The 14,535-nt window shown below is 34.2% G+C and overlaps 1 protein-coding gene across 5 annotated transcripts in view; it reads right to left on the bottom strand.

The window, feature by feature from the left end:
• The window catches only part of LOC150103030 (uncharacterized), a 458,183-nt gene that overhangs the window by 14,620 nt on the left and 429,028 nt on the right, over nucleotides 1–14,535 (bottom strand). For all 5 annotated transcript variants that reach the window (XM_090398173.1, XM_090398177.1, XM_090398174.1 and 2 more), the window contains 2 exons: nucleotides 13,572–13,810; nucleotides 6,775–6,997 (listed from right to left, as the gene is read on the bottom strand). In XM_090398173.1, coding sequence (XP_090254299.1) covers nucleotides 6,775–6,997; nucleotides 13,572–13,810 — 462 coding nt within the window. The remainder of the gene's footprint in view (nucleotides 1–6,774; nucleotides 6,998–13,571; nucleotides 13,811–14,535) is intronic.

Below are 14,535 nucleotides of genomic sequence, written 5' to 3' on the forward strand. Positions count from 1 at the left end.
CTGTGTCAATATGATAAATAATCATGGTTATTTATTATATTGTGGTTGTTGCATATAGTGCAACAACCCCCTATCTGTTCTCTGCTGACAGGACTGTATACTACATGAGTAATAAATAACTGGAGTCATGCAGTATCAGTATACTACATGACTCCAGTTATTTATTAATCACTGTCTACATGTTATGCGGTATACTATGCATTCCTCATGGATAGGGCTCGACAAATTAGGAAATCCTACTTGCCATTAAAAAAATGTACTTGCCCAATACCCCCCATTTTTTAATGATAGGTTGGGTAAAGTCAGTAAATAATAAAAACAACATTGATTTTCTGGAAAATAAATCAGCCCTTCTCATGGGATTGATAAATTTTGGGTGATCCAAATAATAAACAGATGAATGGAATTTAAATGGTGTATCATTGAAAAATCGCAAATAATTTTGTTCTTGATGGTAGCACATTGGCATTTAAGTTTAAAGTATTCCTTGGGAGCTTTACAGCTAATCATGGGCAATTATTTAATATTTTTTATCATTATTATTATTATTATTATTTTAATGTCAAACCCTTCCATGAAAAACTGGTAACCTATAGTACATTTGTTACTGTGAGTAACCTAAGGATTATATAAGCTGGGTGCCCTGCTACAGAGACCAAACATGCAACTTTTTAACCTGCCCCAGACCTTCAAAGCAGTGATGGTTTCAAACACATACCAGTCATGGAATTATAAACCTTTATGCAGAAGTACGTGAACATCACTTACACAGTGTATGTGCAAAATACTTGGTCACGTGTGTCACCATGTGTTCTGGGCAATGAATTAAAAATGCTGCTGGTCAGTAATTGTCAATAGCATTGATCTCATCTGATCCTATGGCTTCCTTTCTTGAGAGGGTTGCAGCTGATTACTAGGGAGATAGTGACGCAAGGTGGTTTCCTGTTGCCTTCCTTTCTATATATTTATGACTGTAGCCTGTGTGTTCACGGGTCCGGTTTGCCTGCTTGCGGGATGAAAAACCCCAGATAAACTGGCTGAAAAAACCTGCTGTCCACGCCAAAGGCTGGCTAACTTGGCTATGGCTGAGGAAGATCCTTAAGCTCCTCACGTCATCGATGGGAATCAAACCTAGGACACTCCTTCCCCAAGCATATGGTTGCGAAGCACAAAGCCACTAGGGTAACCACACTAACAGTGTTGATCACAATGAGAAAAACAAAGGATCTTTCAGAGTTTGATAAAGAGCTTACTGTGGGTTCCATCTCACTGGAGCCACGATTTTGAAAACAGGCTGACTGGTTTCTCAAAAGGTGAGATATTCCAGTATTTAATCAATGGAAAAATAACCCACATTGCCTGCCATCATCTGAGAAGGCTTGTATGGAGAAATAGAACTTCCTGTGTGCAGCAGTTGACTAAGGCATTTAATGAAGGCTATTCCTAACCCATATCTCAGTGAACTGCTCAGGGAATTGAAGAGGATCAGTACTGGCAGTTACATGCCTATACAGAAACCATTGATTGCTACTACCAGAAAGTTCGTCTACAGTGATTAGTAGATTAGGAAATCCTATTTGCCATTAAAAAACTGTGCTTGTTCTCTCAGGCAGAGAGAACAAGAACAAATGCACTCAGGAACATTGTGACTGGACACTGGAAAAAAGTTATGCAGTCTGATGAGTCACAGTACACCTTGTTCCATACTGATGTAGGCAGAGAGTTTGGTGGGAGTCTCATGAAGCAAAGAACCCAGCTTGCTTTGTAAACACAATTCAAGGTTCTGGAGGTAGTGTCATAGTGTGGGACACTTTCTTTTGGTATGGCATGGGTCCTCTGATATTGCTGGAAGGTTGGGGGTGTCCTTTAAGGAATATCTATTTCAGTAAGGAAATACCGTGAGTAGACATAATAATTAAAATTATAATAACAGAATTAACTTATGTAAAATATTATTTATTAGTAGAATTTTTGCCCGAGTATCACAGGCATCTTCAGTACATGTATAAAGCTAATTAAACAATAATTGACAATTCCAAAAGGCAGATAACTAAAAAAGGTCAATAAATTTCCTAACTTATTAAAAAATAAATTCCTCTCCAACTAGAAGAACTGATACTTAAATAAAAAATACTTTGGATTTCAAAAATAAAATTTCGTATCTTCATTTGGATGCTTCGGATATTATGATTAGTTTAGATGTTTCATTGTTTACTAATGTTCCTTTATCTGAGAGCATTGAATTACTGCAACAAGAATTTCCTTCAGACACTATAAAAATATTTGTTTTTGTAATACATTCTGGTTATCATTCCTTTAAAAACAAGTTACATCAACAAATCGAAGGAACAGCAATGTGCAATCCTCTTTCTCCTGCTATCGCCAACTTCTTTATGGAGCATTTTGAACAACGTATTTTTGACAACATTTCTCCTAGACCTACTCTTGGTTCAGATATGTAGATGACATTTTTGCTATCTGGAATGGCTCTTCTGATGAATTACAACAGTTTCCCTCTAAATTAAATGCACTTCATCCAAGGAGCCAGTTCACCCTAGAAGTAGAATTAAATAAGCAGTTAGCCTTTTTAGATCTTTTAATTCTTCGCCAACTAGATGGTAACCTACATTTCTGAATCTATAGGAAAAAGACTCATACAGGCAATTATATCCATGCTGAATCTCATCACCATCCCAGTCAAAAGGTAGGAACTATTAAAACACTGGTTCAGCAGGCCCACTCCTTTTGTTCTTCAGATGATCTATTACAGAACGAATTGCAATATATTATCTCCTCTTTTTTATCTAATGGATATAAGAATTCCTTCATCAAAAGAGCTCTGAGTAGTTTTGATATGTCTTCCTCTTCAAATACAGAAGAAATAATGTGTATTCCTATCCCTTATGTGCAAGGCATTAGTGAACGTAAATGAAAAGTTTTAAAACCACTAAATATTTTTGTTGCCTTTCGACCATTCAGAAAAATCTCCACCTGTCTCACTTCTCCAAAGGACAAGCTTCTACATCTCAGTTATCCAGTTGTCTACCAGATTCCTTGCTCTTGTGGATTATCTTATTTTGGACAAACAGGAAGATTCTGCCTTTATTCGGATAGAAGAACACCAGTCTTATATTCAATACCTTGAACCTGAACAGTCTGGATTTGCAGAGCATGCCATCAACACTAGACATAGAGTTCGTTGGAACAAGACAAGAGTCCTTCACAAAAGTCAGTTCCTCATGGAACGGCTTTATAAAGAAGCATGTGAAACTTTACTTCACTCTCCTAACTTAAACAGATCCGATGGTTTACGTCTATCCCCTTTGTGGGAGATAGTACTTTATAAATCAGCTAATCTTTCCTAACTTTTTTTAATTGTATATATATATATATATTTAATAAGTTAGGAAATTTATTGACCTTTTTTAGTTATCTTACATTAGCTACTTAGGTGGCGCCTTTTGGAATTGTCAGTTGTTGTTTAATTAGCTTTACATATGTACTGAAGATACCTATGATACTCAGGTGAAAATTCTACTAATAAATAATATTTTATGTGAGTTAATTCCATTATTATAATTTTAATTAAGGAATATCTGAACGTTGTTGCGGATCAAGTGAAAACCTGAAATGTTGACTTTTTATCCAGCAGATGATATTGTTTCACAGATGACAATGCTACTGTCATTATGCAAGAATCATTTAGCAGTGGTCCAGCGACTTCCACCATCATCCTTGGCCACCACAAAGACTGGATCTGATCCCATTGAGAATGCATGGGACGTGTTAGAAAAACAGATATGGAAGCAAAGTCCTCGTGTGTGAAATCTGAGCCAGTTAAAGGACTGTGATGACTCTGGTGAACATATGGTATGTCATAGATGCAATCCAACACCTTGTGGAATCTATGCCAACTGCACATGTGCTGTAATTCATACTAAAGAAGGTCCAACATGGTATTAAATAAGTTTCTAATTCAGTAGCTGGTATGTGTACCATGCAAAGGAAATCATCTACCACCTAAAAACATTCATTAGTATCCATACTACAGTGAGTCTTAAATCCACAGTTATGTGTTTCTAAAAGTGGAACTGCTATCCACTCAGCTAACAAGGCCTAATGAATGGATTAATGATAGTTTAATTCTATCCTGAATGTCTGCTTCTATAGTTAGTCTGCAAAAGAATGATATACATAAATCTCATATATATATATATATTCAATTGAAGCCTTGTAAGTGCTGTTCTGAGTCTGAGTCTCAGCAGTACATTCAAGAAATGATAACAAGATATGAATGAGATTGTGAACAATAACCAAAAATTATATGAGGATATCTAGGTGCTTTATAATGTGTCAGCATGTTTAATATATAAACTATTTCTAGAATGGATTATGACTAGGGATATGGAAATGGATTCTTCATTTTCAAAACTATGGGAACTATATGACTCTATATATGAAAATAATTGGAAGTTGCTCGGACCCTATTCTTAATCCAAAAATATGCCTTCATCCAGAGAAAATAATACTATGTATTTAGTAGGTAATGAGAGGAATTCACTAGCGAATCCACATCAGATGGTGACTCGTAACTGCTGTCAATAACTGGTTATTAAACCAGTCTCTTCATCAAAAAAGATACACCAAATGCAAAAAAAGTATTTTCTTTCCCAATAGCAAAGTGGCATGTTTAACAAAATACCATGGAAACTTTGAACAGTAAATCCTCACCTATCCACTGTGACAGATATAGTAACCATGGATCTGAATATCTGAAATCACGAAGATAAGTTATTCCTTTCATTAACATTATTCACTGTTATTTCTTCCATCAACATTACTTTTGATGGAAAGTATAACAGGAAACTAAAAACCTGGCTGTAATATGAAAGGCTATTACAGAATGAATAAACTCCATTGCTTTTCAATAAAACCGATTTTTTTTTTTTTGTATTTTCACAAAAAAGTGACGATTTTTTGATATTACTGCAGAATATATTAAGTACTGATATGTAATATTTTGGAGTAATTACTTTGAAAAACTGCTAAATGAAACAAGTAGTGATGACAGCACAGTGGTAAAAAACACTGACCAGGCATGCAGTCAGGAATACATATCCATACTTGAAGTAGAAAAAGCCATCAAAGGCTTGAAATGTGGAAAGGCAGCAGGAGTAGATGATATTCGACCAGAAATGCTGAAGTATGGTGGTATAAGAGTCTTACAGTGGCTGCATTGCATAGTTCAGAAAGCCTGGACAGAGGGACGAATTCCTGATGATTAGAGTAGAGCTCTCATAGTACCCATATATAAAAAGGGAAATAAAACTGCATGTGAGAATTACAGAGGTATTTCCCTACTGAGTGTTCCTGGCAAGATCTATACAAGTATACTCGAAAAACAGTTGAGAAGAATTGTGGAAGAAAAGCTTGGTGAAGAACAAGCTGGATTCAGGCCAAATAGAGGATGTCAGGATCAGATCTTCACTTTACGACAAATAGTCGAGAACGCATGGGAATATAACAAAGATCTGTATTTAAGTTTTGTCGAGTTGGGAAAAGGCATATGACAAGGTGCCAAGAGAGAAGCTATTCAATACGCTGCAGTTATATGGTGTCAATGGGACATTATATCAAGCAATACTTAGTCTTTATTTGAGTTGTAAGTCAGCAGCTAGAATTGAAGGAAGTACAGGAAGATGGTTTAATGTTAAATTTGGTGTGAGAAAAGGATGTACATTATCCCCTCTGTTATTCATTATCTATATGGATCACATTATGAAGGAAAGTGGTATTAAACATGATATTAAAATTGGAGGTGTTAATATCAGCTCTTTGCTTTATGCGGATGATGTTATACTTCTAAATAAATCTGCTACAAGTCTGCAAGATTCTCTGACTAAATTGAATAGCTGTTGTAATAGATATAGTATGAAGGTTAGCAATAAAAAAACAAAGACAATGAAAATAGGCAGAATCATTGAAAATGTCAACTGTGTTGTGAATGGAGAACCTGTGGATACAAAACAAGTAAAACATTTCAGCTATTTAGGCATGATTTTTACTGAAGATGGTAATTTAAATATAGAAATAGACAACAGAATCAGCAAAGCTGGTATGGTGGGAAGTCAATTGAATAAATTCATATGGAATAAGAGAGAAATTAGTCGGAACACTAAATTAGCTGTATACAAGACAGTGTTCAAACCAGTTTTAACTTATGGATCTGAGAGCTGGGTCAGAAGTAAAACACTTGACCACAGACTAAAGACCACAGATATGAGAGTCCTGAGAAAGATTATAGGCATGAACAGATGGCATCAATGGCAATATCATATTAAAAATGAGGATATTAGGAAAGAACTTGGCATTGTCAGCATCCAGGAATGCATTAGCAGAGCTAATCTCAGGTGGTATGGTCACTTAAACAGAATGGGCGAGGAAAGATTAGCAAAACAAGTGTTCTCTGCCAGGTTGGCAGCAAAACGACCCAGAGGAAGACCATGATATAGGTGGATTGATACAGTACAAAGTGCCTTAGACGATAGAAATATAAGATCTGATAATGTTGGAGTCTTGACAAGTAACAGACTGATTTGGAGGAAAATTGTAGATAGGAAGTTAGTAATGATGTAATTTTTTTCATGTAGTACTATCATATCCTGTACACCCCTTGAGGGTACATGGCTGGAATTTGATGATGATGATGTAATATTTTCCATTGTTATTTTAATGCATAACTACAATTTAAGAGATAAATAAATTTCCTGTTACCTTTCTTTCATCCTTCTGATCTCTCTATGAAAATCTTCAGGGACAAAAGGTTTTGGATGTCCTCCAAAAGGTTGAGTGGGAAATGGACCATGATGATGAGGTGGTGGTGGTGGAGGGGGAGGAGGCGGTGGTGGTGGATGTCTTGGAGGAATTACTGGACCAACACCAGGTGGTGGGGGCTGAGAAGGAGGTGGTGGTGGAAGGTGACTCAATGGGGATGAACCTAATAAAGAAAGAAATGATTTTTCAAAATGAACAAAATGTTACAAATCATCTCATTAACATCATTAAAATGTAATTTAACAGGTATGCATATAAAAAATAGTAATATCATGCTGAAATGGGCCTGAGAGATACATGCTGTGCTTACTAATCCAAACCCATAGCATTCTTATAATAATTATGGTAAATATGGGCACAATACTTGATTGTTATCGTAAATGGCTTGTCATGGCCAAGTAATGTGGGTTTAAATAAACCTAATTAATACTATAATAGGGTGGATAATTCTATCTCCAGTGTCAACCATTATGTCTAGTGTGCTCTGGCCAGTTTGTTTTTGAAATAAAACAAAAGTTTCTGGGAGGGAAAACTGTGATATCTCTTTCCTTTCTATTAAAATTAAAAAGGTGATCAGTACTCATTTGACAAATTTACAATTCAAACAATATGCCAAAGTGACACTAATTTGATCAACTGTTATTCTACTGGCCTGACCTCTAATGAAAAACTCCTACATCAAAGCTATATCTTATTTTTACATGGCCAGAGAATAAATTCATAATATATTTTAATATAGCAATATTGGTGGCCTAATTAATAATTAATCTAAGTGTTTGTTTATACTAATGCTAAGTTCCCGGGGTACTAAAGTCCTAATTATAATTTATAGTGACCTCTTAGGACAAAATACTGGATAGAATATGTGACATATATATTATTGAGATTTTTAGACCATCATTATTGTAGAGATTATGGTAGTTGATTAGAATTTTACAGGCATCCTTAAATTTGTGCTCATACCAAGTTTTGGTATGATGTAATGAACAGGTACCTTTCTCGTCAATTCTGTGTAGAGCAGGGGTTGGCAACACAGGGCTGGCAGGCACTTGGGTGCCTGCGAAGTATTTTTAAAGTGCATGCAGTCACTGTGCCAGATCTGAAGTGTTGAACAACCTTGAAATGTTTTAGTGTGCATGTGAACCACACATCTGTTGCACTAGGCTAGTAGCCTGAATTCTTTTATAGAGTGGGAAAGTGACAATCAGTTGTTTATTTAATGTGTTTCTAATAATTTTATATATTTATATTATATTTTTTACAACCCATGATGGGTAACATTAATAAAATGGAAAAGAGTTATAACTTTAACATAGAGTGGGAAGAACAATTTGGTTTTGTTTATTTTAAAGGAAAACATGTATCCTTGTTATGCAATGCAAGAATTGTGGTTTTTTAAAAAGTCTAACATAAAGAGACATTTCAACGCTGTTTATAAAAACTTTAACATAAACATTCCTATAAATTCTATACTTAGTAAAAAAAAAAAAGGATTTGTGAGCTGAAACTGAACTTAACTAAACAGCAAAACATTTTTACCAAGCCAAATTCACAGTCAAAGAAAATGAAACCATTTCTATAGGGCGAGTTAGTAAAAGAAGCCATGTGGTTGGCCTCTGAGTCACTTTTTGATGAATATAAAAATAAAAATGAAATAACAACAACAATAAATACAATCCAACTATCAGCAAAAACAGTAACATGAAGAATCAAAATTATTGGTACCGACATTGAATCAGAGTTGAAAAAGGATTTAGAAAAATGCATTTATTTTTCTTTGCAATTAGACGAGTCTACTGATATATCAGGCACTTTCTAATTAGCTATTGTTGTGAAGATGATTTTCAACAACTTTTCTACAAAGGAAGAATTCCTCGAAATTCTATCTTTAAAAGGACGAACAAGGGGAGAGGATATTTTTTAATTTTCAAAAAATATGTGGAGGAAAATAATTTGTCATTAGAAAAGTCGACTGCAATTGCAACTGATGGGGCTCTGGCAATGAAAGGAACAAAACATCGATTTATTGCATCAAGTAAACAAGATCGTTCGTTCCCAAAATTTACATCATATCATTGCATCATCCACCAAGATATGTTATGTGCAAAAGTAATATTTCAATATGTAATACAAACAGTGACAAAAACTATAAATTCAATAAGAACTGTATCAGTGTAACACCGATTATTTAAATTACTTTTACAAGAATATGGAATTTGACAATCTTCTTACTCATAGTGCAATGAAGTGCAATGGCTTAGTACAGGAAAAATACTCAAGAGGTTTTTAAATTTATTACCACAAGTGAAGGAGTTTCTAATGTCGAGGAATGAATCTTGCTTACAGCTAAAAGATAAAACATGGAAAATGTAATAAATTAAATGAATTAAATTTGAGATTGCAAAGCAGAAATCATCAGTGAATTCATTCAATTGGCACTTTGGAAATCAGATCTACTGAAAAATAATTTAGCACATTTTCCAAATTTGAAAAATATTTTTGCAACTTTTACTGACAATAGTGTTTCTACTGTTTTTGCATGGCATTTTTGACACAATCCTGGAAGAGTTTAGTGCTAGATTTCAGGAATTTTCTGAACTGGATGCATTTATAATATTTTTTTGTAAATCCTTTCCCCTCTGAAGATAAGGATATGTCTGCTAAAATAGCAGCTTATTTCCAAATTAGTAATGCAGAACACTTGGAATTAGAAATTATAAATATAAAAAATGATATCATGTTGAGATCACATCAGAATGATGAAACATTCTGGAAGTTAGCTGATAAAAGAGCTATCCATTATTAAGAAAATGTGCTCTTAAAATATATTCTTACTGTGCTTTGACATATTCACTTGAATCTCTTTTTTTTCAAATATGAAGTATTTGAAATCCAAGTATCGATCACAGCTCAACAATTCTCATTTAGACCACTGCCTAAGAACTGGAAATTCCAGTTACATGCCAGATTATAATAAGTTAGCAGAATATCTGCAATGTGAAGTATCACATTAATGTGTTCTTTCTTTCTTTTTTTTTATTTTTTAAATACATACTTAAACATATATACTGAATTAATAAATTAATTTAAAATAAATATGTATTGAATGTATTTTAAGCTTACAACTTCCCCTCCAGCAAAATTAAGGTAAAGTACCCTTCGTCATAAGCCAGTCATTCGGGGTGTCCTTTTTGGTGAAAACATTGCCAACCTCTGGTGCAGAATATTCAGGCCATGATCAGAAAGGCCCAAATTTATTATAGTTATTAAATGTGTCATTTATGTTCCTTTTTCTGGATAGGAATTGTGCATTCAATTTCACTGATATAAGGCAGGTTGCAGGTGTAGTGAATACGATATATTTCAGGGTGGGCCAGAGAGGGAAGAGGATCCTTGGAGGAGTTGAATAAGTTCTTTAATTTTTTGCAGTAGATTTAAAGGTGGCATTAAGGTTGCATTTGCCTATATGGTAGTTGTCTCCATAATTTTGTTAAAATGAATGTGATATTTCTGTTTAAGACTGGTGAAATCGAATGAAAAGTCTTTATAAAAGGCTTCAACACCCTAGTTGGGATTTGAACACATCTTTTCCACAAAATGATGCTGCTGCTGCTACCAACTGTGCTATGGAGATACTAAACACTTTACTAAAGTTTAGTATCTCCATAGCAGAGTTGGTAGCAGTATCATCTTATGGGAAAGATGGCCTTGAATCCCATCTACAACGTGAGGCTGATATGTTAGTAGAGTGCTGTATATTTATAAATCAAAGTCAATTATAAGAATGACAAATTAAAAACTGAAGAATATATACGACAATAAATACGACATTAAAGTTATAATATGCTGAAATTATGACTGTCTGCTGTTATTTCCATAGTCATGGCCTTTAGTCAAATATATGAAAGTATATTTTAAAATAATGACAAACATGCAATGTTCTAATGCATTAATCATATAAGTATTTAAATTTATTTCACAGAACTCTTACTGAATTGTGTAACAGGTAGCGCACATTGGAAAGTGAAGTGAGTAGAGACAGGGCCCTCAGTGTATACAAAGTGTGTTCGTTCCAAAAATATTGAAAGAAATATGAACCGCTGTTCATGTTTCTTTGACTATCACCATTTCTTTCTAGTCCTCTGACTACAAAGATGGTTCTAATATGCTGTGAGATCACATTTAATCTAGTAATATAAGTCATGTGACATACTTACTATGGACTTTTAAATGAAATACAGAACATCTTTTAATTATTCCGGTGAATCCTTGGTCAATTTCTTATGTCTCTCTCTCTCTCTCTCTCTCCAATTCATCCCACAAATGCTAATATGATCAAAATCAGGGTTCTAAACCAACTGTTACATTGGTATGCACTATTTGCTTCCAATAAAGTCTTGACATATCTAGGTATTATTTCTGGGAAATTCCCATGTTACTCCACTTAAAAGCTATTATTTTTACAGCAATTTTTGCCTGTTTTCGTTTAGGAGTGTCCCTTATTTTAAATACATTGACTTTTTACTCAAGAATTCTTAGGATATTATAAGTGTATTTTAAGGGTAAATATATGCAGACTAATGGAGGAAGAAATTTTGCACATACCTTGTTTGGATGCTAGGATATCTTCGTTCTCTATACTTCTGCTGTTAGGCTGTTAAAGGGGGGGGGGTAGGAAACATGGGGGTGTTTGAGGTAAGGTGGGAAGATTAATTAGAAAACCTGGTATTTTTTTTATAATAATATGTACACACATATATATATATATATATATATATATTATTATATTAAAGGGCACTTCTTTGGGGAAGGGTTTATGGGAAACAGGGGCAGGGGATAGCATTAACGGGGTGTGAGCCGTTTTGATCGTGCTATCGTCATTGGAACATTTCAGGATAAGTGTAGGGACAATGTAGTCTACAAATTTCCTTGCCAAAAAGACTGTGATATCACCTACACCGGTTCTACCATCAGGTCTTTATGGGCTAGACTACAAGAACACTTCTGCGATTGTAACATCCCTATTCCAGATCATTTAAACACAAAAAAAGCAACATCAAAAAGAAAAATAGAATACAGAGTACAGGGAAGACAGAAATAGCAGTCCACACCCTTGAACAGAAACATACCCCGCAAATTGACAAGGCCATAATAATAGACAAACAAGACAAAAAAACAATGCTTAGAATATTGGAAACAATTGCCATAAAATGTGACGAAAACTCAATGTCCACTGACCCTACCTAATTTCCGAGTGTTGGAAGCTCCACAACATAAAAATTAGGTCACGCCTCCGACCAATAAGTGATAACACAAGCTCCCCTAAAGTAGATACACCAAGCTGTCATGACATAGCCCTACACTTATCCTGAAATATTCCAATGATGATAGCACAATCAAAATGGCTCGCACCCCCATTAACGCTCCCCCCCGCACCTGTTTCCCACAAACCCTTCCCTTCCCCCAAAGAAGTGTCCTTAAATATAATAATAATAATATATATATATATATATATATATGTATATATATTATTTAAAAAAAAAACCCGGGTTTTCTAATTAATATTCCTACCTTGCCTCAAACACCCCGTTTCCTACCCCCCCTAACAGCAGAAGTATGGAGAACGAAGACATCCTAACATTCAAACAAGGTATATGCAAAATTTCTTCCTCTATTAGTCTGCATATATTTAACTTTAAAATACACTTATAATACCCTAAGAATTCTTGAGTAAAAAGCCAATGTATTTAAAATAAGGGACACTCCTAAACGAAAACAGGCAAAAATTGCTGTAAAAATAATAAATTTACATACCTAGATTCCCATAATATATCACATCATAGTGCTTCAGACTGAGATGGTGCAGTCTATTTGTAAGTATTTTCCAGGATCCCATTAGAGTGCAACACTTATAATTATTGGAAGACAGTAAAGAAGTTAAGTAGTATATGCATCATTACAGAAAACACTTTCCCATGCCAATTTTTGCAGACATGGCACCATTCCAACTAACAATAAATGTCAAAAAAAATTTTTCACTTGGTTATATGCCAAGAAATTATATTCTTGTTTTTGTTCTTTATCCGAGTGTAAGCAAACAATGTATGCACATGAAGTAACTTCATGACTGGGCTACTTTTATATAGAGGCTAATGACTTCATATCAACTGCCTTAGTATCACATAATGTAATGCACATATCATTACTATGCATTATGGGATTATTGCATGGACAGTGAAATACCAGACATGACAGAGTCTGAAATGTGAAACAAGAAATACAAAAATTCAGTTACATCTATGGAATTATCAGAACTGAAAATAACACCAAAACAATATAACTTTAATATTATAAAGTAATGACAATACCAGCAAACTACAGTTTAGATTAGGAAGCCCCCCCCCCTCACCAAAAAAAATAAGCAAAATGCAAGATGTTGAAATGAGATTTCTACATGCAGTAAAAGGCTGCATGACAAAGGAGATAGGAGAGTAGAGTGATGAACATTTCTATAAATGACATAATAAATGTAAACAGAATAAACTGAAAGTATGAATGGCACAAGAATTACAAACAGATATTAAAATATAAATCAAAAGGAATAAGAGATTATCGAGAAGCCATGAGAGATGTGGTTAGATACACGAACTTGGAATGAATAGTGGCCTAATTCATGGAATGAAGAAGAAAAATTATATTAATTCAGTTATTTAATTTCTCTGTCAGTGCATGCTTACCAGGTGGAGGAGGTTGTGGAGGAAAATTTGGAGGAAGAGAATGGGGTGGCCCAGGAGGTCTTGTGGGACCTTGTCCAGGATATCCAGATGCAACTCCAATTCTGTGTTGAGGGGGCTGTGTAGAAAATCTCTGTACAAGTCCATGACCAACTTGCTGCTGAACTTGTGTGTCATAACTTAATAATGGAGGAGGTCCAGAAGAATGATTCTGAGAAAATTCGGTATAAGACTGCCGGTAACTTGATATATGAAAAAGAAATATGTGTTACAGCAGATATATTCAAAAATAGCACTCAAACAATTTTTCATTTACAGCAAAACAATGCTATCAAAATACAGGCGAACTCCAACTTACAAACATAATGCATTTCTTGAAATGTGTTTGCAAGTTGAAATATATATATTTTTTCCATAAAGATATATTTTTAATTAATGTATTAAGTCATTAATGTACCAGTGAACTTTTGTAAAATTTTCGTAAGCCTGGTGCTGTATATTTTAAATGAATTGGGAGATCACACTTTGTTAGCCCATGTGGTTGCTTCTAAATTAGCAAATGATGTTAATGAGACAATATTTGCTAATTTAGAAGCAAGCATTTAAAGTTTTTTAAAAAGTAATATTTTATAACCAGCTTATATTTGTTCATAAGTATGAATTGTTTGTAAGTAGGGCTTTGCCTGGAATTTAAAACTTAACATATACATAAAGATATACGGCCAATAATTAATTATTGGCTCCATGCACAGCGACAAGGAAAGCAAAATGCAAGTTATATGAAATTTTCAAAGAAATTGCTCAAACAAATGGTTTATTCATTATTATATATATATACTTGCTGATCCATTTAGAATGGACCAGTAATAAAAAAATTCCAGTGAGGGATTAAAAATGAAATAAACATTAAAATAATTTTGAGACATATATGTTAATGAAACATGATTTGCTAATTTAGAAGCAAGCA

Source organism: Typopeltis vanoorti, chromosome 9 (genome assembly GCF_054136105.1).
Source record: "Typopeltis vanoorti isolate ZY-2024b chromosome 9, IOZ_Tvanoo_1.0, whole genome shotgun sequence".
Taxonomy (NCBI): Eukaryota; Metazoa; Arthropoda; class Arachnida; order Uropygi; family Thelyphonidae; genus Typopeltis; species Typopeltis vanoorti.